We start from the raw sequence: 23,561 nt of genomic DNA, 5'->3' as shown, positions 1-23,561 counted from the left end.
TCGCCAGGCGCCCGCCCAGGTTCCATGGCGTCCACTCCACCACGGTGAGAGGCGAGAACGCCGCTGCCTTGCGTGCGGAAATTGCCTCCCTCCTACAGAAGGGCACAATAGAGCCTGTCCCTCCAGCCGAGATGAAGAAGGGGTTTTACAGCCCCTACTTCATCGAACCCAAAAAAGGCGGCGGGTTGCGGCCAATCCTCGACCTGCGAGTTCTGAACCGGGCTCTGCACAGACTCCCGTTCAAGATGCTCACGCAGAGATGCATTCTAGCGAGCGTCCGGCATCTGGATTGGTTTGTGGCGGTAGACCTGAAGGACGCGTACTTTCATGTCTCGATCCTTCCTCGACATAGACCCTTTCTCCGGTTTGCTTTCGAGGGTCAGGCATATCAGTACAAAGACCTCTGGAAGCTCCATGTCTGGTCCTTGGACGGGACGTGGTTGACTTACACTCACCTAAAGGATTATTAGGAACACCTGTTCAATTTCTCATTAATGCAATTATCTAATCAACCAATCACATGGCAGTTGCTTCAATGCATTTAGGGGTGTGGTCCTGGTCAAGACAATCTCCTGAACTCCAAACTGAATGTCAGAATGGGAAAGAAAGGTGATTTAAGCAATTTTGAGCGTGGCATGGTTGTTGGTGCCAGACGGGCCGGTCTGAGTATTTCACAATCTGCTCAGTTACTGGGATTTTCACGCACAAGCATTTCTAGGGTTTACAAAGAATGGTGTGAAAAGGGAAAAACATCCAGTATGCGGCAGTCCTGTGGGCAAAAATGCCTTGTTGATGCTAGAGGTCAGAGGAGAATGGGTCGACTGATTCAAGCTGTTAGAAGAGCAACTTTGACTGAAATAACCACTCGTTACAACCGAGGTATGCAGCAAAGCATTTGTGAAGCCACAACACGCACAACCTTGAGGCGGATGGGCTACAACAGCAGAAGACCCCACTGGGTACCACTCATCTCCACTACAAATAGGAAAAAGAGGCTACAATTTGCAAGAGCTCACCAAAATTGGAGAGTTGAAGACTGGAAGAATGTTGCCTGGTTTGATGAGTCTCGATTTCTATCATTCAGATGATAGAGTCAGAATTTGGCGTAAACAGAATGAGAACATGGATCCATCATGCCTTGTTACCACTGTGCAGGCTGGTGGTGGTGGTGTAATGGTGTGGGGGATGTTTTCTTGGCACACTTAAGGCCCCTTAGTGCCAATTGGGCATCGTTTAAATGCCACGGCCTACCTGAGCATTGTTTCTGACCATGTCCATCCCTTTATGGCCACCATGTACCCATCCTCTGATGGCTACTTCCAGCAGGATAATGCACCATGTCACAAAGCTCGAATCATTTCAAATTGTTTTCTTGAACATGACAATGAGTTCACTGTACTAAAATGGCCCCCACAGTCACCAGATCTCAACCCAATAGAGCATCTTTGGGATGTGTTGGAACGGGAGCTTCGTGCCCTGGATATGCATCCCACAAATCTCCATCAACTGCAAGATGCTATCCTATCAATATGGGCCAACATTTCTAAAGAATGCTTTCAGCACCTTGTTGAATCAATGCCACGTAGAATTAAGGCAGTTCTGAAGGCAAAAGGGGGTCAAACACAGTAATAGTATGGTGTTCCTAATAATCCTTTAGGTGAGTGTAGGTGGCCTACCACCCGCGGTGGTAGACACAATCACTCAGGCGAGAGCCCCCTCAACGAGGCACCTTTATGGCCTGAAGTGGCATCTGTTTGCTCAGTGGTGTTCTTCCCGTGGTGAAGACCCCCAGAGATGCGCAGTTAGATTAGTGCTTTCCTTTCTGCAGGAAAAGTTGGAGGGACGGCTGTCCCCATCCAACTTGAAGTTGTATATAGCCGCTATATCGGCACATCACGATGCAGTGGAAGGCAAGTATTTAGGGAAGCACGATTTGATCATCAGGTTCCTGAGAGGCGCGATGAGGTTAAACCCCCCCCCTTGAGTCAGCAGAGCTAAAGGCGCTCTCTCTGAAGACCGCCCTCCTGACGGCGCTCACCTCCATCAAGAGGGTAGGGGACCTGCAGGCGTTCTCTGTTAGCGAACTGTGCCTAGAGTTCGGTCCGTCTTACTCTCACATCATCCTGGGCCCCCGACCAGGCTATGTGCCCAAGGTTATCACGACCCCTTTTAGGGATCAAGTGGTGAACCTGCAAGCATTTCCCCAGGAGGAGGCAGACCCAGCCTTGGCGTTGCTGTGTCTTTGCATCTACTTGGACCGCATGCAGAGCTTTAGAAGCTCCGAGCAGTTCTTTGTTTGCTTCGGCAGACAGCAGAAGGGAAGCACTGTCTCCAAACAGAGGATCACCCACTGGGTCGTCGATGCCATTGCGATGGCATACCACGCCCAGCACGTGCCGCCCCCTGCTGGCCTACGAGCACATTCTACCAGGGGCGTTGCGGCTTCATGGGCATTGTCCCATGGCGCCTCTCTAGCAGACATATGTAGAGCTGTGGTTTGGGCAACACCTAACACCTTTGTGAGGTTCTATAACCTCAGGGTTGAGCCAGTTTTGTCCCGTGTGTTATCAGGTGACACAAACAGGTAAGTTTGGGTCAGCTGGCTGGGTGTATCGCTTGTGCATAGTGCCTTTCCCCTCCCTTGAGGTGAAGACGTGCGCTCTTTTCCCAGTTGCGTTCGCAGGAAGTGTGAACCCTGGACGTTCTTCCTCCCTAGCCTAGCGGCCGGCAAGTCTTCGGAGAAGCTCGCTGCAGCCCCGGTACGGGCGTCACTGGCAGTTCCCTACCGGTAAACCGCGTCTTCCTTGGACAGAGGGCCCTCTGCCCTGGGTCGCCGTGTTTGTAGTAACCCCTCCCCCCCTTTGGGTAGGGTCTACCACGACGCCGTTCCACACGATGTGCTTCTGCTGCTAAATGGTAAGACCGTGAGTGTATTCCACCTAAAACCCCACCCCCCTCTGGGGGCCGGTGTGGTCTCCGCGGTGTCCTCCTCTTTGGAGGGGCACCCCCCAGCTTGGACCATATATTTGGCCCCCAGCCGAACGATTTCGTTCCTTTTATAGGGGAGAATAATAGAGAGAAGGCCCCGGCTGGGCCAGCCAGTCCTTATACTCCTGAGCAGTTAGCCGCTCCCCTAGGTGCAGGGGACCGCTTCATGCCTGCCAGTGTGTTGGGGGTAGTTATGTGATGGCTTGCTGGGAGGGTTGTCAGCTCGGTTGTCACAGTAACTGTCTCAAGTTGATGGCGGTATTTCTGGCCCTGAAATATTTCCTCCATAGGCTACCATGTCTTGGTGCGGGTGGGCAATACAGCGGTAGTCTCTTACATAAACCATCAAGGAGGTCCACGTTCACGTCAGCTAACTTTCTGGCACGTCGGATTCTCTTTGGGGCCCAGGGCAAGCCCCTGTCACTCAGGGCAGTTTATATCCCTGGATGCCCGTATGTGGGAGCAGATTCACTGTCCAGACAGAAAATACCGACGGGTGAGTGGAAACTCCACCCCTAGGTAGTGGAACAAATCTGGGTGAGATTTTACAGGGTAGAAGAGGACCTCTTCGCCTCTATGAACAGCGCAATGTATCTTCTAATTCTCCCTGAGTCACCCAGCCCCTCTGGGTCTGGACGTGATGGCGCATACATGGCCCTGAATGCATTTTTTCCCGGTTTCTCTGGTCCCAGAGTCTTGGCTGGAGTTCTCCAGCAAGTGTCTTGCCTCTTACTGATAGCGCCGCGCTGGCCGAACAGGGTATGGTTCTCGGGCTAATATCTCTCCTCGACGGCTCGCCTTGGGCGATTCCGGACAGGAGGGACCTTCTGTCTCAGGGGACGATATTTCATCCCCGGCCCGAATTGTGGAAACTTCATGTTTGGCCCCTCAAGGGTACCAACTGAGGGACACAGGGCTGTCACCTGAGGTTATCGAGACCATTCTTAGTGCTAGGGCTCCCTCTACCATCAGAATCTACACCAATAAATGGGATGTCTTCGAAAAGTAGTGCAGTTCACATGGTGCAGATCCAGTTAACTGCCAAATTGTTTCAGTTCTGGACTTTCTGCAGGAAAAACTGTCAGCAGGCATATGCCCCACTACTCTCAGGGTTTAAGTGGCCGCCATTACGGCTTGCCACGCCTTGATGGACGGGGTGTCTTTGGGGAGGCATCCTCTACTCGCTGGCTTCATTCGTGGAGCCATGCGACTGAGGCCTCCTGTTAGGACCAGAACTCCTTCATGGGACTTAGCAATAGTCCTGGAGGGTCTGGTTGAGACCCCCTTTGAACCTCTAGTGTCAGCATCTGACAGACTTCTGACTCTCAATATGGTCTTTCTTATGGCGATTACCTCTCTTAAGAGGATTGGGGATCTACAGGCTCTGTCTGTTTTGCCGGCCTGTTTAGAATTTGCCCCAGGTATGGCCAAAGCTATTCTGCATCCTCATCCTGACTACCTTCCTAAGGTGTCTTTTTCAACACTACATCCTGTCACTCGGGAAGCCTTCTGCTCCCCGGCGTTTTTAACGGCGGAGCAGGAAAGACTTCATGGACTCTGCCCAGTCCGTGCGGACGCGTCTATTTATAGCCTGCCACAGGTGCATCTAATGATCTCACCAGCCGAGGCTATAAATTCCGGTCAATGTTCATTGACGTGTTGACACATATTCACAGCTGGTCACAATGCAGGATTGTTCCCAAAAGCGCTTAGCAAAGCGCAGCATCTCGTTCCACTTTTTTCAGGGAACAAGGGTTACACATGTAACCCGAGAGTTTTCTTTCTGTCTTTCTTTAGTGAACTTGACAGGAACTGCCGACTGTTTGTCAGACAGAAGAATTGTTCTTCTGGGTGAAAATGGTGTTGGAAAGAGTGCAGTTGGAAACACAATACTGGGACAGGAAGTGTTTGAATCTGAGATGAGAATGATTCCAGTAACCCGTGAATGTTCAGAGAAACACGGCAATGTTTCAGGCAGAAATGTGTCTGTAATTGATACAACTGGATTATTTGATACAGACATGAATCATGATGTGTTAATGACAGAGATAGCGAGAAGTCCTGGACCGCACGCTTTTCTCATTGTGTTTCCTGTCTCCTCTCTTCTGTCCCTGTCAAAATAGGGCCATAAAAATAACCTTAAAAAAATTGTCTAATTTTACATTTAATGATTTTAATTATTAGTAGTTTAGCAACTTGTTTCATTCTCAAGTGTTCATGATGTTAATGCATGAGTCAGTCAACTTTTATCTACTGAATCCCGTCTGATTAAACGGGAACGTGATCGAGTAAACACTAGTGTGAACATCAGCATTTGATTCCTGGAGGAACCTTCGTTCAGTTTTGGGGATCAAAACAGACCCTGAATTGGTGTTCATGTTATTGGACAGGTAAACTTACATAACTGCAAACATGTGAAATAAAGTGCCGTAAGATCGATCGGTGTCATTTTAGTTAAAGTACAATAACACATGAAATGAATGTTATGGGGGTCATTATACGAAAACGTGCCATTTTGTGTCCCTCAGAAAAAAAAGCTCTGTAAATCTTAATAAACCATAAAACAAATAAAATATTTTATAATTTAGTTTCCATAATATGTCTCATAATATAAGAATACATTTATTTCTGTTTCTTTTGTTTTTAAAGGATTTTAATCACATTTTTGTGCAAAGCATCTTGCAGAAATGGTGAAAATGTCCTGTCCCTCGGTATGATTTTTCTACTTCTACTTGCTATTGAGGCCAAAAAAGTCAAACTATCATAAAAAAACATATACTTGTATAAAGCCTTAAGTGTCAGTTCATTAGTCATGAATGGATTTTATTCTTAACCTGTGTCAAATTTTGAAAAAAAAACACAATTTAGTCGGGTCCCTAGGTTCTTGTCAACCCTGTTACTTTTTATGAAAACACCTCTTTAAAGATAATGGACTGTTCCAAAAGTTGCATCAGTTCCAGGAAGTGACATCATCTGCCTTTCATGAAGTTGATGGTAGAAGACAAGTGAGTGTTCTCTTCTTTTAATGAATTTTCTTTGAGTTTATGTAATGTCTGAAAGACGGGGACACGCTCATTGTGTCAGCCCTGTTACCAGAAAAGCATACGTTAAAAAGTTATTTGTACATATTTAAAAATGTACATATATAACAACATTTAAGCCTCTCATGAAGGCACATAATGTGGTGTCATTACCTATACCTCATGGCTAGTAATGGCCGCCAATAACATTTTTCGTCAACCCTGTTACCGTCAACCCTGTTACCATTCCAGGGTAACAGGGTTGATGAAAGTATGCTTTTGTGTGTCTTACCCATGTTGTATACCCAAGAAGGGTTAAATCAAGGGCAACTGGACTTGGTACTTCCATATTTGAAGATGTTTTGCCTCTCATCCAAGGGGTTTCTTCAGTTCTAAATGACTGATGGGGAGAGCCAGGTATTTTACCTCTGTGGGGTTGTCACCCCTGAGCCAAACCTTCTTGGATAACTATGACCTGGATGACTGAGAATTTTCACAGATGTACTTTTCTTACTAATAGTATTTACATAATATACATGTTTTTACAGTTTTCATCCCCAAAAATATTTTTTTTAATTTATTCTACTGATAGGTAGGCTAAAATGTGTTGAGGTTACTAATGATACTGATACACACAAGTGCATTGGGTTTTATAAATGTGCTTTATAAACCAAAAGTCATTACTATTTTTATTACTTCGTCCCTTCTGGGTTGTACATCCAACCATTCAAGACAGAGACACTTGCATGTGCAAAATCCATGAGAACCTCGGCTTTGTGGTTGACAAGTTGAAGCAACTAAATTTGCTTCTCAACTCAAACCTTGAGAAGCTAATAGAGGAGGTATCTTGCAGCACCAGCAGTAAGGAGTGCATGTATGGAGAGTGTCCCAAATGCAAACTGAAAAGCTTCCCACTGGATACTGTTACCAATGCATCAATGCGCATAACAGACACAGTGGGTACTGGAGGAGAAAGAGAAGAACAGAATGCCAAAAGATAATGAGGCTGTGTCATTCAAAGTGACAGCAAAAAAACAAATCGAAAGCTCTTTAGAGGAGCTCATTGAGCATTTCACGTGCCTGCTGCATAAGTTCAAGAAGCATGTGTTCAACATCAAGCAGCAGTTCTCATTCTCCAGAGAACTAAAGAGAGGTCTGTCCTCACATGAGCGCATTATACATGTGGACTTCTCGGAAAACTACTCGTGAAAATACATTGCTGAGATCCAGGCTGTACATTTTGGTGCCTCACACCAACAGGCAACAGGTGTGTTATATGTTGGTGACAATGCTAGCCCTCTCTGCTTCTGCACCATCTCTCAATCCAAGCAAAAAGGTCCCCCGGCAATCTGGCAACATCTTGAACCAGTACTGGACTACATACAAGCCCATCATCCATCTCTGTCTGTGGTCCACTTCTTCAGTGATGGCCCTTGTACTCAATACAGACAGAAAGGTAATTTACTGAGTTGAGCAAGAGGGGCTTTGAGAGTGGCACCTGGAATTTCTTTGAAGCGAGCCACGGGAAGGGTGCTCCTGATGGTGTTGGGGGAGTGTTAAAAAGACTGGCAGATCAGCTTGTGAGTCAAGGGCGTGACATCCCTGATGCCATCACTCTCTACCGAGCGCTGCTGACCACTGGCACCACAGTGAAGCTCTTTTATGTGGAAACTGAGAATATTGTGGATGCATACCGTAACATTCCAGCAAACATCCCATCGGTCCCTGGGACAATGCGAATACACCAAGTGGTCACCAACAGAAAAGGTCACTTAAACTCCAGGGACGTCAGCTGTCTGTGTGCTACACTGAATAACCTGTCCTGCACGTTTCAACACTCACCACTTCACCTTCCCTCCACTGACAGCTACCTCAAGCACACCAGTCAGACCTCAATCAATCCAGTCAGAGGAGCACCTGACAGAAGAATTTCAGGGACCCCAGGAGATCGACTGGAATGACGACCAGATTATCGGAAAATGGTGTGTCCTGACATATGACAAGGAGATCTAACCAGGAATCATCGTGGCAAAAGATGAAGGATATGCCCATGTGAAGTGCATGCACTGTGTTGGCCCGAATAGATATTTCTGGCCAGCCCGTGAGGACAGCATCTGGTACATACTTGATGACATTTTAAGAATGATTCTTGCTCCTCTTAATGTGACAGCACGGCACATAGAAATACGGAAAGACATCTGGTCAAAACTTGTTGGGTAGGCAGACAGGAATGTTACATTAAGTGATCATTAGTGATCATTGACTTTTGTTTATTCTGTTAAGGCCAAACATGTTCAATTGGTCATTTAATTGCAATGTTCTTTTAATGTTTTAATAAAACAATTGGTTTACGTTTACATCCGCAGAATCATCATCATTTTTCATAATTTTTATGCTAAAATATCTCAATAGAGCTGTCTCCAAAATATGCTGATTAGTCATGTTGAATTAAAGGTTTATGAATGTCCAATTAAGACTCCATTACACCCATAACTGTTACTCAAACAAGCAGTATAACCAATACGGTAACTGTTGTCAACCCTGTTACTGATGTGTCAACCCTGTTACTTGTATAACATTCTAATATAATTTAAAAAATGAAAATAAAAATGTAATCAACTAATCGTAAATGTTTAGTAAGAGAGGCTAATAATCCACTCAAAGTTGAATTGAAGTGTTTTATTTTTGTTTCCATAAATTTTTCTTAAAACAGAAGATGTTGGGAGAGTGTAATTTGGAAATGAACGTATTCATCCACTAAAAAAATTAAAAATTTCAAAATTCTCAATTCACAAACACTCTTAATGTAACAAGGTGGGTTTTATCTTTCACAGTATATCAGATTTGTTCTATATATGTATTTAAAACCTTTTCAAAAAGTTATTAATATGTCGGTAACAGGGTTGACCAAACACACACATTTACATTGGTTATATGAAAAAAAAATAAAAAATAAGATAGCCTGAGATGGCACGGCACATTTTCCTGAGTGGTAAGGATCTACTTCATCCAAAAAGGGGCTTAAAGATTTTCAAAACAGTACTTTGAAAATCAAACATTAAAAGTGGGAAATGGCACGTTTTCGTATAATGACTCATGGACTGACAGTCTCAAATCAATCAAATCAAAATTAAATCACTCAAATCAAATCACTTTATTGTCACACTACTAATTTACATATCAAATGTACACATACTTACACAACACAATAATTATATACAATGTACAGTAAACAATACACACAATATAGAATACACAATAAGTGGGAGTATATGATATATATATAGCAGTTGTATTGAGGAGAATATGTTGACAGTCCAGTGTGAGATTATAGATTAATAAAGTGCAGTGCTGATATATGTATCGTGATAGATCAAGTGTTCAACAGTCTGACTGCTTGGGGGAAGAAGCTGTCATGTAGTCGGCTGGTGCGGGTCCTGATGCTGCGATACCGCCTGCCTGATGGTAGCAGTGAGAACAGACCATGACTCGGGTGGCTGGAGTCTCTGATGATCCTCCGAGCTTTTTTCACACACCGCCTGTTATATATGTCCTGGAGGGAGGGAAGCTCACCTCCGATGATGTTTCTGGCATTTCGCACCACCTTTTGCAGGGCTTTGCAGTTGTGGGCGGTGCTATTGCCGTACCAGGCAGTGCACAGAAACATTTACATTTATTAACCACGCTTACAGAATTCTGATGACTGTTAGATTGCTAACATTATGGTCTTTAACATTTATGCTTTTTGTTTTTATTGTCTTTTTGTAGGAACAAATATGGTGGTGTATCTCCAGGCTGAGATGTCACGGCATCATTCCCCACATCCTATACTCGGCAAAACCATTTTTAATTCTTATTTTAATTTGCCTTATGGATTTAATTAATTCATTATTAATTATAAATATATATATTGTAATAGATTAATTATAAGATTTAAAGGGATAGTTCACCCAAAAACTAAATTTCTCTCATAATTTACTCACCCTCGGGTTATCCCAGATGTGTTTGACTTTCTTTCTTCTGTAGAACACAAATGAAGATTTTTAGAAGAATATTTCAGATCTGTGTGTCCATACAATGCAAGTGAATGGTGACCAGACCTTTGAAGCTCCAAACAGCAAATAAACGCAGCAATAAAGTCATCCATATGACCCCATTTTTTAAATAACAATAAAAGACATGAATTAAACCACTGGAATCTTATGCATTACTTTTAAGCTGCCTTTATGTGCTTTTTTAAGGTTCTGGCCACTATTTACTTGAACAGATTGGACCAACAGAGCTGAAACACAACTGGTATGAGGGCGAGTAAATGAGAGATGTTTCATTTTTGGGTGAACTATCCTTTTAATAATACAATGGGTATAAACATGAATATATTATTGTTTTTAATGCCTAGTGTATTTAACATTAATTATACATTTTCACTTTATTGTTCTACATGCTGTTTATTAAAGTTTTGTAAAATATTTTAAATGTACTTATTGCATGTATGCTGATGAGTGTAATGTCCTCCTCCATTCTGCTGTATCATTGTGTCAATCTTCTGCAGTAGTTCAGTCACCTGATCTCTGTTATTCAGCTCTTCATTATTAAACACGTGATATCTGCCTCCACACTGATCAACTACAGATCTTAAAGCACTGCTTTTATTAATGAGTTCATCAATACTCCGTCCTCTCAACAGATCTCCATGAGTGAACTCTGAGAACAGCTTATTGTATTGTGCACTTCTGTCCCATCACTTCCTCTCTCCATCTCCTCTCTTCCTCTATCTGTCTCCTCTCTTCCTCTGGTTTAAATCTCTGAGCATCTTGATACATCTGATTAGTGTAATGTCCTCCTCCATTCTGCTGTATCATTGTGTCAATCTTCTGCAGTAGTTCAGTCACCTGATCTCTGTTATTCAGATCTTCATTATTAAACACATGATATCTGCCTCCACACTGATCAACTACAGATCTTAATTTACTGCTTTTATTAATGAGTTTATCTAAACTATGTGGCCTTGTTAGCAGATGATCACGTTATTCACTTCATCTGTGAGTGATCATAATGTTTTAGATAATCTGTGAATATATTGTATGTATATATCAGATCAGTGCTGTTATTTATCCTTCTGCTCCTGTCAATCCTGATGTCTGTGCTCAGCATTGACTAGAACAGCTCCAACAACAGCAACAGCCGCAACAACTGCAACAACACCAGCAGCAGCAACAGGTACAACACCAGTAACAACACCAGCAGCAAGTCCAACAGCAGCTGCTGCTATAGACAAATGAGCTTGATATTTGGAATAGAAGTTTTTAAATCCACTGTTATCTTGTTTTCTCTGTTCTTCATCTCTCTTTCGTTTAGCTTCAAACTCAGCTCCGGCTCTTTCCTCTCTCTCCTTCCTCATTCTCGGAGTCTCCTTTTCTCTTTGTCTCTCTTCCTGTTGTCTCCTCTCCTCTTCCTCTCTCTGTCTCTTCTCTTCCTCCTCTTGTTTAAATCTGAGAGCATCTTGATACATCTGATTAGTGTAATGTCCTCCTCCATTCTGCTGTATCATTGTGTCAATCTTCTGCAGTAGTTCAGTCACCTGATCTCTGTTATTCAGCTCTTTATTATTAAACACATGATATCCGCCTCCACACTGATCAACTAGAGATCTTAATTTACTGCTTTTATTAATGAGTTTATCTAAACTCTGTTCTTTCAACAGATCTCCATGAGTGAAGAGAATGATGGAGTATTTCAACACTTCCTCTCCAAACAGTGTTTCAATCTTCTGAGGAATCTGTTGTTCATGTTCAGTGAATCTCATATTCACAGGAAACACGATGATAAAAGCGTGCGGTCCAGGACTGGATAAATAAACACTTCTCGTGATCTCTGTCACTAAATCTTCATGATTCATGTCTGTATCAAATAATCCAGGTGTATCAACTACAGACACATTTCTGCCTGAAACAGTGACTCGTTTCTTTGAGGATTGTCTGGTCACTGAACTCAGTCTCATCTCAGATTTAAACACTTTCTGTCCCAGTATTGTGTTTCCAGCGGCACTCTTTCCAACACCACTCTTCCCCAGGAGAACAATTCTTCTGTCCGGAAGACTCTCGACAGGATTATTTATGTTGTTTCTAGGAGTCAGTTTCAGTTTTTCAAGCCCTGTTGATACTGAATAAAAAAAGAGAACTCTTTAAATACTCATTTAGGAGCACATGCGAAAATTACACAGCATACATGGACGACTCACAGACAGCACACAAACATCACCCAGATGTCTATTTGATGCACGTTTATATCTGGAAGATGTATTTTTAGATTGATAGCTCATCTACAATGTCTGTAAGACATTTGCTCTTGGATGTTAATAACATTCAGCAGATGTCTTGAGATGATTATGGTTTGTAAATCTGCTCTTTATAAGATGAAACACTCTCAAACTGACATCTTAGAGATGCACGTGTGCTGTCGGGGTATACACATCACTATTAAAGGGATTTTGTAAAAAAACAGACTTACCCATTTTATTAAGATCTTTATATAGTTTATAAACCTTATTCAGCAGTATTTTAACTTGTTTACTTGGTATTTTTCTGTTGTTGTTGAACACGTGGTATCTGCCCTCATATTTCTGAATTTGTTTCTTCAAGGGTTCGGTCTGTTTAATGAAATCATCTATCGTCATGTTTTCTTCTTCCAGTTCATCTCCTCTGGTGAAGAGAATCCAGGTGTTCTGCAGACGGTTTTGTCCCAACAGCTCCTCAATCTTCTCCACCGTTTCTCTCTCTTCTTTAGTGAATCTGTCAGCTTTGATGACCAGCAGAAACACACACGGACCTGATCCACATTTCTGGAAAACACACTGATATATCTGCTGGATCTCATCGTCACTCTTTTCAGTGTCACAGAATCCTGGTGTGTCATAAACCGTGACCGGTAATCCACAGACAGTTCCAGATTCAACAGCAACATCTTGTGTGACAGAAGAGGGGCATTTCATCGATGTGAAAGCTTTTCGTCCCAGGATTGTGTTGCCGGTTGCACTCTTCCCAGCTCCTGTTTTCCCCAGCAACACCACATTCAAACCTTCTTTTGGACCCTCAGGATCTCCTTCCATTATTGAGGTGTAAACTATAATATAACCTAGTGTGAGAAAGTGTGTCTCTGAGTCTGGGGAATTAAAAAATACATTCCTTAGATGCTTAACATTTTAAAGTTAGACAGACAATATGTGTTTAAGAACCTTTCATATGTTGGACTGTGTGTTTTTTAATTCCATTACCATGTCTACAGAAATAAATGAAACCGGTTCTGTTAGCACCCAGTTGGAAAGAATATTATCCTGTATGTGAAATTACATGTAGATTGCTTATCAAGACAAAAGTGAAATGTCTGTTTGAGATATTTTCATCTGGAAAGCATCATAATCTAATGAACATCTGTTAAACATCTTAAAAAGATCAAATTTACGAACAGTCTTAATTATAAACGTCTCAAAGACATCTGCTGGAGTGGAAAAGTCTTATACACATATTGTAGATGAGAATACATCCTCAAAACAAGTCTTCCGGGTGTAAACACACCTCAGATAGATGATGTAATCGTGTCTATATGTACGCAAATTCCGGAAGTGCGAATCTAACAAAACATTTATTTTAATATAAACGATTTAAAGACACGAGTGAAATATTCAAAGACAAGATAAGAATGGCGTAATTAAACATTTGGTGTTTTGAAGAGAGAGAAACCTTTTAGAAATGTGATGACGCACTTCAGACTTCTCACTCGTCGGCTGTATACATTTATTTTACACTCATTTACACGTCATTAAATCATTACAGTTGAAGTGAAACCAGTAAAATAACGTATTGAAACGTACCTTATGGGAAGTTAAGCAGGAGATTCATGAATTTGTTCTTCAGTTGCACTGTGGTGTAACTTCGAGCTGCTCGTGAAAGCTGAAAAATACTTTCGATTTCTAACTTTAATAACAGATGGGCGGAACCAAAGTGTCTCTATAGTGAGTCAGTCCACTGTCGGCCATCTCTGGAACGCTCTCAGGAGGTTATTTCTAGTCATGACGGTATAGCTCCTGTATACTTGAATGGGGAAAGACCAAAATCTCAAAAACAGGCGGCCAAGATTACGATAAAAGAACATATTTCCAATCAGCAATAAAATCTGACAGTACTGGAATCATAAATGGTGCTGCTTTACCTCATATAACACAAAACAAACGCAATGTTCCAGTATTATATAGCTAATGCGCATGCGCGTTGATTGACAGTTGACGACGCCAGTATCTAAAAGGTAATTGGCTCTTTTTACCTGTAACCGTGCGTTCAAACCAGAGGCGGCGAGAGCGTCAAAATTCGCTCTGGTTCCCCTGCCGACAACGCTATCGAAAATTCGTGGACGCTCTGACGTATTTGAAATAGGCGGCAACGTTCGTTGAGAATGCTTGATTTTGTGAACTATATTTAAAGGGACCACAAAACATCCAGACATGTCGACCGGTATCTTTTTGAGGACATCAGAATCAGAATCAGAATCAGCTTTATTGCCAAGTATGCTTACACATACAAGGAATTTGTCTAGGTGACAGGAGCTTCCAGTCAACAACAATACAAACAATACCAAAAACAGCAGCAAGACATAGATAATTAAAAACAAAAAAGAACACAAAATAAATAATTATACATTATACGTACATACACTCACCTTCATACATACCCACATACACACACGTAGAGCAAATCTATTACAATCTGTTATATAAAGAACAAAAACAGTATATTATGTACAGAGCAATGTAAGTAATGGCAGAAGTTAAAATTAAACTGTGTATTGCACATAATTATTGCTCAATGGGGCAATTTAATTGTTCATTAGATGGATAGCCTGAGGGAAAAAAACTGTTCCTGTGTCTGACGGTTCTGGTGTTCAGAGCTCTGAAGCGCCGGCCAGAAGGCAACAGTTGAAAAAGGTAGTGGGCAGGGTGAGTGGTGTCCAGAGTGATTTTACCAGCCTTTTTCCTCACTCTGGAAGTGTATAGTTCTTGAAGGGGGGGCAGGGGGCAACCACTAATCCGCTCAGCAGCCGAACTGTCCTTTCCCAGATAGCAAAATTGTTCTGGGCCTTTTATGGCGCAAACACTGTTCTTAGTTTTGGCAATCATACCGCCAGGAATGCAGGGCCAAAAATGGCCCAGACAGTTTTGCCAAAAGCACGCCAGAAAGCTGCCAGAAAAATGCCAATGTCTTACCAGACGAGAGCCAGAAGACCCTAAATTGGGCCATATTCATGCCATAATATCGCCATTGAAAAGCCAGATGTCTCCCGAGCACAGGCCACAACTCTGCCAGATTATATTAAAATAACTAATTTGGCCCATATTCAATATCTGCACCCAATAGCAACCATGCAATTCAAAGAGAAATCAAACCAGGAAACCATAACTGCAGAAAATTAGTGTTTATTTTCAATTAACAAACATATGACCTAAATAGGTAAACATTTACAAATTTTTTTTTTATACAAATAAAATGTAAAAACATACAAAGCTTAGTTTTAGAAATCACACTTAGTTGTGTAAACCAATAAAGACCACAAACTTATGAACGGTAGTGTGTGGCCAGAAACGGGCCAAAGTGGAATGTATGTGTGCGGCTGACGATATTGTGTGTTGGTGTGTGCCTGACGTTGTGTGTTGGTGGGTGGCTGACGTTGTGTGCTGGTGGGTGGCTGACCTTATGTGTTGGTGGGTGCCTGACGTTGTGTGCTGCTGGGTGGCTGACGTTGTGTGTTGGTGGGTGCCTGACGTTGTGTGTTGGTGGGTGGCTGACGTTGTGTGTTGGTGGGTGCCTGACGTTGTGTGCTGCTGGGTGGCTGACGTTGTGTGTTGGTGGGTGCCTGACGTTGTGTGTTGGTGTGTGCCTGACGTTGTGTGCTGGTGGGTGGCTGACGTTGTGTGCTGGTGGGTGGCTGACGTTGTGTGCTGGTGGGTGGCTGACGTTGTGTGTTGGTGTGTGGCTGACGTTGTGTGCTGGTGTGTGCCTGACGTTGTGTGCTGGTGTGTGCCTGACGTTGTGTGCTGGTGTGTGCCTGACGTTGTGTGCTGGTGTGTGCCTGACGTTGTGTGTTGGTGGGTGGCTGACGTTGTGTGTTGGTGGGTGGCTGACGTTGTGTGTTGGTGGGTGGCTGATGGTGGGTGGCTGATGGTGGGGGACTGTGCTTCTCCTCCTCCTTCCCCCCTCTCGATCGCCAGCCAAATACAACCAACGTCTCAACCATTGCTCCACCTCCTGGTTCGTGGATTCTCTGCATCCAGGATTTCTCCGAATGGCTTCTAGAAACAAACAATTAAAGATATCATGGGAGGTTTCAGAGTTTAAATTTAAGACTTCGTAAAGACAAAGTAAAGACAGCCAATGCCATTTAAACTTAAATATAATTTAGGTCTTTAAGTTAAGTCCCATTCTTCTGTTGACTTTGTGTGACAGACTAAAGGGAAAGGGACAGCATAATTTGTTAATACAGTTTCTTTACCACTATGGAGTTAAACAGGCACAGACCTTACAAAGAGGCGTATACATAGCCTGACAAGCCAGACTATATCATAATGTGTAGTCTGACCACGAACGATAGACTAACACCCCTTTCACACATACATGGTTATTTTGAAAAACAAAGACATTTCTCTGCATTTATGCCCTTTGTTTACATACAAACAAAGAATTTGCCTCTAAAAACGGTGGCCACTACACTGGAGGCAGCCAAGAGCCTTTATTCACCCTGTATTGAGGGGTGGCAGCTCATCAAGTGACTACTGAAGCTGGTAAATGAACCTAAAAATGTTGCCTGGTACATCTAATCAACACTTTTACCTGTAACAACATTCTTGACTTCTAGGCCCTGGAATGATGTTTTGCCATGGAGGCCTGTCCAATTCATTTTGCAGGCCAAGTCGTTCTGAATAAGCATCTTCATGACCCTCCACACAGTGTCCTTGAGGTTCACGCCCCCAGCAAGGCCCAGTGTCAGCACCTGGAAAAATAAAAGTTTTGAAAATACGAATGTTCATTGCGGAGAAAAAAAATGCAAAGAAAAAAGTTCAGAAAAAAATCTGGTCCAAATACTAATGATAAAAGTAATTATTACCAAGTCCTTTCTCTTCTCTGGCTTTGTCTTAATGTCGTGGGCCAGCGACAAAAGAGCCTCAGCATCCCTCAACGGCAGAAAACTTCCGTCCATGTGGTGTCCATGTGGTGTAGGTGTAGAAAGGAGATCCTGAACAATCCGCAGCAGATTTCTTTGCATATCACACATCATTGCCAAGCAGGAGGTGATCTCTCGTAGTAATGCTGAAACCAGAACATTTTAAAAACTGTTCAGTCCTTGCTAGCTATAACATAGAAATGTATTGTAAATTGGAATAGAGCATAAGGTCTCACCAGACTGCAGGTCCATCTCAGAAGCAGCATGAGGGGCAAGATGGAATGGCTCAGGCGTTCCATGGTGGCGAGACGGCTGAGGGGAAAGATGGTAGGATGGCTCAGGAGGCCCATGGTGGCGAGACGGCTGAGGGGAAAGATGGTAGGATGGCTCAGGCGTTCCATGGTGGCGAGACGGCTGAGGGGAAAGATGGTAGGATGGCTCAGGAGGCCCATGGTGGCGAGACGGCTGAGGGGAAAGATGGTAGGATGGCTCAGGAGGCCCATGGTGGCGAGACGGCTGAGAGGGAAGATGGTAGGATCCCAGGTGAAAAAGACGTACAATTAAGTGTATTAAAAATGCATTACATTATATTTGTATTGTACTAAAAACATATTTAAGTACATTTTTAATACACTTAATTGTACGTCTTTTTCACCTAGGATGGCTCAGGAGGACCATGGTGGCGAGACGGCTGAGAGGGAAGATGGTAGGATGGCTCAGGAGTTCCATGGTGGCGAGACGATTAAGGGGAAAGATGGTAGGATGGCTCAGGCGTCCCATGGTGGCGAGACGGCTGAGAGGGAAGATGGTAGGATGGCTCAGGAGGTCCATGGTGGCGAGACGGCTGAGAGGGAAGATGGTAGGATGGCTCAGGAGGTCCATGGTGGCGAGACGGCTGAGAGGGAAGATGGTAGGATGGCTCAGGCGTCCCATGGTGGCGAGACGGCTGAGAGGGAAGATGGTAGGATGGCTCAGGAGTTCCAAGGGCGTGAATCAGCTGCAGAGAGGCAAGTTGACTAGCTGGCGGAGATATTTCATCTGATGAGGAAATGGCGTCACGCAACAGTGACGGCAGAGGTGGAATGGAGGGCACCTTAGGGAGGGCTGGTTTGCGCTTCACAGGCTCCTCATCAGACTCCTCCTGACTCGAGAGGAAGCGCTTGTTTGGTCTTTGGAGAGAGAAAAATAACTAAAATTATTTACAACCCTACAGCCATGTAAGGCTCGTTTGCACTGCCTATAAAGAAGAGACCCATCTATGAATGAAACTCTATAAAACTGAGGTTTTAAAGTAATGAAATCCCACAGTTACGGCTTCTCACCAACTACCCCACATACAATTTTTTTCAGTGCTACTTCTTACAGAAATTTGGCAACTTAATGCTTAAATCTTTTTACATGCCTTAGTTTAAACAAACATTATGTAGACAAACTGAGCAAAATCTGAGTGCAACACACATTATCCTGGATTCAGCAGATTTGCGACATGCCTGGTTTTTCTTTTTTCTGGCCTCCCCTCCTCTGCTTCTGATTGGAGGTCTGTGTCATCTTCTGCCCGGCGAAGTTTCAACCTTGCCTCACTAAAACTATCTGTCAAGAATGGGAACCAAGTGAAAAACAAAGCTTTACCCAAACTGGTATTAGTCATGATTGTTATGTTAAATCATTTGGTTCTTGTAATGTCTGCATCCCAGTGTCAACTTTACATTGCAAAAAACAAATAAATACACTTAATGACACCAGTCATAAACATAAAAGTGTCATTAATGTTCATGATGTGCGTCATGCTAATAAGGCACACTCTTATGTAGACACCTTCAAATAAAGTGTTACCATTACATTTAAATTTTAAGAAATACATAAAAAAGGTGGCTTGATTTAGTCTTGAACCATGAATAATGGATTAAAGTGAAAACTCACTTGCTTTGTAAAGAACCCTGATGTCAAAACTTGTCCAGGTCTCCTTAGGCATCTCACAGTTCTTGATGGCCTTCAACATGGCATCGAGTTTGTAGTTAGGCCATTTACAAACCTCTCCTTCTACCCACACAGCTGGCACCACCTCCACTTCATTTGTCTTAATGAAGCTCACTATGAAATACACTGTGGGTTGGGGGGGAATGAAGTTATTTCAGATGTAAAAGGGGAAAGACAACAAAACGGCCCTGTTCCCCAAATGGCATCCTGAAATATTTTAATACGTCATTCAGCCTTGTACATTTTAAATCTGAAGACAAATTTGACACTACAAAAACTCCTACTTCTTGAGAATCAACTGGGTAATTAAAGAATGTCTCCATCTTTGCAAATTCACGGTAGATGATGTACTCCTGGTCTTTATAGACAATAATATTTTCCACCAAAGCAACAATCTGATTGAGTCGAACACAATTGTCTCCTCCTGTAATTCTGACGTGCACATCATTCACTACCAGTTCTCTGAATTGTAGAACAACCCCTTCAAACAAGTCTGGTACAGGCCCATTTCTATGCTCTATATTTACTTGCATTTTTGGCCACTTAACTTCAACGCTATGTTTTTGGTTGTGAACTTCAGACACTCTACGGATCACCTGAGTTAGAGGGCTGTGTGGTTTCCTGATCATTTTTTTTAATGTACACAGGTAATTTTCAAATGGAAACCCAGAGATCACATCTAAATGACCATGAATCTTTACATCATCACTAAGATGAATCAACCCATGTATATTGTAGACAACAAACTCAGGACCATACAATTTACTGAAGTGCTCCACAAATGACACAAGTAACCTTTTCGCAAAACCATTCAGAGCTGAACAAAGGCGGGGATTGGCTAAAATCGAGATGGCAACTGACAGCAGCACGAAGTTGTTATACATTTCCTCAGGTAACACACCCCTAAGAACAAGAGGACCGGTGTACAGAAGGAACTGCCTGAGTTCAGTTGCCTTCCACCTTAATCTTTCTTTCAGACTCCTTGGCTTCCTAGCAAATTCAACTGGGACAAATGCCTTCAAACTTATCAGCTTTTCAGAGATCTCCTGCATATCACGACCCGAACGACGACACCGAAGAGGGCCAGAACTGCCAAACCACAAAACTAAGAGCCTCCTCATTACTCCCAAACAAACCAAATGCATATAATCGTGAGGAAACTGACTGACCATACCGATACCCGTTTCAAGTAGAGGGGAAACTGCTATGTGATGTTCCTCATCTGTGCCTCTCGCAAATGACTCATCAGTCCTATCAGCAGCACTTACCTCTGGGAATGTCATGCGGTGACGAGCATAAACACCTGGCTGTAAACACTTATCACATCCTGCATAACCTGAATGGCCTTTCACCTGTTTGATAAAGGCTCTAGCAGGAGCATCACAAATGACCGAACTTACCTTCAGAAACAAGGTTTTTGAGCCTATGACAAATCCCTCTCTCAGCATTCTCAATTCTTGAACAAGGGCACCAAGATACTCATGCAATGAAGTGGGTTTAGTCTCACCACAGAACAAAGCAATTAACAGTGGCCTGCTGGAAACATAATCTTTGTGACACAACATGCCTAACACTGGCCAGAACTGAGTCGACGAGCTCTTAAACAGCGGCAATCCATCAAAATTAAGCTGCAACATAAACACATTTCTATCTGGAAATTTGGACGACAAATACTCAAATGTGTTGCGAAACATGTTCAAAATACCAAAATAGAAAAACACCCCACCAGCCAACCTTTCCAGAGTCTACTTCGTTGCTGTTTTTAAAAGGGTTCTCCCATCCTTTGGAAGAAAGGGGTGATGCACTCCAAGGATGCACAGAAGAGCAGAAAATGCCACTAATGATACACCATACTCAACAGCCCAGGTAGAAAGAGCAGTGGACAAATCTAAAGGAGAAATCTCATCATCATCCTCATCATCATCTTCAGAGACCTCATCCTCACTCACCATCTCAGTGTCCACAACTTCACCAAAGTCACTACTTACCATCTCATTGTGCTCTACGACACCTGTGCAAAGACTTCTTTGTACCTCTAAAATTCTGTCATTTGTCCTTTTTATGGCTCGCTTGCGCATGTTACTCCACTGGGACCGCTCCATTGTGAACTGGGGAAAACCAAACACAGACATTTGTTAACGCTACAGATTTATTTAGAGAGAAAAGAGAGGAGAAAGCTCTTTGTATGCATGTCTTGAACAGTGTATGTCCCAAGTAGTCTAGGCTGTACTGTAGGGTAAACCTTAGTCCCATAAAAAACTCCACTGCTCATTTGATTTATTTGCATTTGAAATTTGAAATCAAATCTTTCAAATTTCAATAAACATACGCTGATCAAGGCATACAATGTTACACTAGCCAAATAAAACAGCTCCATTCAAAAATACTTAGAAAAGGTAATGAAAGATATTTCATGTTGAAGCCTGCAGCTTATTGATAATTTTTATTGCATGTAAAAATCTGTCAGGCTCAATTGTGGAATAAGATAGAAGCTGTGCAATGAACATGGGAAAGGACATTTTTTGTTGGTGAGGCTAAAAACAAACAAAAAATCTACTTAGCAGATAAAAGACATTCGCAAAAAAAATGCAACATAGAACAAGAGTTAAAAACATTATGTTTTAAAAACATAAAAACAAACAACTTACCTTACTTTTACTTGGCTCTTGATAGTCACTGGTGAAATCTCTGTCAGGAAATGTACAGGAACATTTGGTTTGGTCAGAGAAACGGGCTCGGTTTGGTGAACAACCTAGCAGCTAGCTAAAGTAAGTGCTGACGCTAAGGTCTGGTACAACTATTCAAAAACGGGACAGTTTAAGATTCTCATAAACCTTTACCTCAAAATGCAGTAAGGAATGAAAACAGTATTCTGAAACAGAGAAACAAGAGTGTCAAAAAACTCAATACCACACTCACAACCCATGTGACTTGAACTTACATTGCAAATAATGATAACTGGGAAAAAAGCAGAACATTTTCATTTTTTGTAATTTTCTACAAAAATCTACACATTGTCATATAAGTAACCTTATATAAATATCCGAACTTTTACCATCGTGTTTGATTAATAGCGCAAGAGAGCAAGGCAGCGCTTGGAAGAAGGCGAGAGCGCGCGCGCGGCCGAGGATCTCTGCTCGTTCTTTCAGTACACGCGCTGTCACATGCGCATGTCATCTACATAAATCAAAGAATAGATCCTCCAATGGGAATTTCCCCAGAGAATGAGCACTCACACAGGCTTGTCTGGCTCTCAGCAACAGAGCAGTGGCCGTTGACGTGCGGTGATAAGGCGAAAAGTGTACGGAACATGGTTAGTCTACGTTAACGTTAAAACATAGGCTATTTAATGTTCTGTCTCCATCACTCCTCAAAATACTGCGAATGTAGTCAACGTAGTAATCGTTGCGTTATGCGTCACATATCATGCGTTTTTTTAAGTTACCATGACTCACTGCAAATATAGTGAAGCTGCCGTCTCTATCCTAACGTTACTTGGAACACAGATTTGTCAGCGCAGATTTGTGTAACATCAACCACGTGACTGCAAGGCGCGAAAGCAAGGCTATCTCACTCTTGAGTAATACTACCAGTTAATACACTCATGGAACTCCCGTTATAAAGCCAACTACTGAGCAAAATTAATTTTCTACATAGATTATATTTGCACTTTGTTGTTTATGATTAGAGAATTCTGTCAGTGAGCATGCACTGGAACCGGTTCTCACCGGATTTCTTTACCATGACTAGCAGTAACTTAATCTTTGATTAGATGCGGAAAATTCGACGCTGCCTTTGATATGAAGCGACCTACATAAATTGACAATTTAATTAAAATATCTAACGTTATGCATGAGTATAAATTATAACAAACTGCGAATACCATAAGTATAATATTAACTTGTAACTTACATCACCACATAAGCTACTAGTGAGGATTAACACGCAGTGTGTAAACTAAACTACACAAACAGCAAAAATACATAATATCCATCAGACACACACAAAATATCATGTTTTCACACAAAAATGGAAGTGTGGCTAGCTGTAGACATACATTATCATACATTAACGTTACCCTTTTTTCAGAGAAAAATAGCTTAAGTGTAAACAAAAATATTAAGTACAACTCATATGATAATATTACATTTAATTCACATAAAAAGCTGCATTTGAAAATACAAGGCTTTATAAAACAGCATTGAAAACAACCGTCTCCACTCACCTCAAGAGAATAATGCGGGAAGTTCATCAGTTCTGCTCGCGTGAAGTCGATCTCGCAGCCAATCAGCAGCGAGCTTTGATTGTACAACCAATAAAATCACACCTTGTAGTGATGGATCGGTCATGAACCAATCGTTCATTGTG

General features: G+C 42.5%; 2 protein-coding genes across 20 annotated transcripts; both read right to left on the bottom strand.

The window, feature by feature from the left end:
• Nucleotides 1–8,895: 8,895 nt before the first annotated feature.
• LOC127647582 (GTPase IMAP family member 9-like) lies at nt 8,896–13,980 on the bottom strand. 4 transcript variants are annotated; one of them, XM_052131914.1, is made up of 3 exons: nt 13,879–13,980; nt 12,519–13,169; nt 8,896–12,170 (listed from the first exon to the last, which is right to left on the bottom strand). In XM_052131914.1, the coding sequence occupies exons 2-3, from the start codon at nt 13,114–13,116 to the stop codon at nt 11,137–11,139; spliced, it is 1,632 nt and encodes a 543-aa protein (XP_051987874.1). In that variant the 5' UTR covers nt 13,117–13,169; nt 13,879–13,980; the 3' UTR covers nt 8,896–11,136. The 4 variants fall into 4 exon arrangements, with proteins under 4 accessions (XP_051987874.1, XP_051987877.1, XP_051987876.1 ...); XM_052131917.1 differs by having other exon boundaries at nt 12,582–13,169; XM_052131916.1 differs by having other exon boundaries at nt 12,519–13,130; nt 13,879–13,975.
• Nucleotides 13,981–15,466: 1,486 nt separating this feature from the next.
• On the bottom strand, nt 15,467–22,329 carry LOC127647588 (uncharacterized). 16 transcript variants are annotated; one of them, XM_052131932.1, is made up of 11 exons: nt 22,249–22,329; nt 22,034–22,065; nt 21,842–21,881; nt 19,137–21,301; nt 18,675–18,806; nt 17,872–18,385; nt 17,453–17,732; nt 17,160–17,362; nt 16,886–17,045; nt 15,845–16,347; nt 15,467–15,748 (listed from the first exon to the last, which is right to left on the bottom strand). In XM_052131932.1, the coding sequence occupies exon 4, from the start codon at nt 20,885–20,887 to the stop codon at nt 19,343–19,345; it is 1,545 nt and encodes a 514-aa protein (XP_051987892.1). In that variant the 5' UTR covers nt 20,888–21,301; nt 21,842–21,881; nt 22,034–22,065; nt 22,249–22,329; the 3' UTR covers nt 15,467–15,748; nt 15,845–16,347; nt 16,886–17,045; nt 17,160–17,362; nt 17,453–17,732; nt 17,872–18,385; nt 18,675–18,806; nt 19,137–19,342. The 16 variants fall into 14 exon arrangements, with proteins under 16 accessions (XP_051987892.1, XP_051987898.1, XP_051987885.1 ...); XM_052131929.1 differs by having other exon boundaries at nt 15,467–16,344; XM_052131925.1 differs by having other exon boundaries at nt 15,467–16,347.
• Nucleotides 22,330–23,561: the final 1,232 nt, after the last annotated feature.

This window comes from Xyrauchen texanus, chromosome 8 (genome assembly GCF_025860055.1).
Source record: "Xyrauchen texanus isolate HMW12.3.18 chromosome 8, RBS_HiC_50CHRs, whole genome shotgun sequence".
Classification (NCBI taxonomy): domain Eukaryota; kingdom Metazoa; phylum Chordata; class Actinopteri; order Cypriniformes; family Catostomidae; genus Xyrauchen; species Xyrauchen texanus.
The sequence above is the reverse complement of the archived record's forward strand: the minus strand, read 5'-3'. Positions and strand labels throughout refer to the sequence as shown.

Bases quoted from the DNA above. Each gene is read 5' to 3' on its own strand.
- LOC127647588 (XM_052131925.1), bottom strand. From the start codon at position 20,887: ATGTTTCGCAACACATTTGAGTATTTGTCGTCCAAATTTCCAGATAGA.
- LOC127647582 (XM_052131914.1), bottom strand. From the start codon at position 13,116: ATGGAAGGAGATCCTGAGGGTCCAAAAGAAGGTTTGAATGTGGTGTTG. The intron at 12,171-12,518 runs GTAAGTCTGTTT...TTTTTTATTCAG, and splicing joins TAAAGATCTTAATAAAATGG to TATCAACAGGGCTTGAAAAA.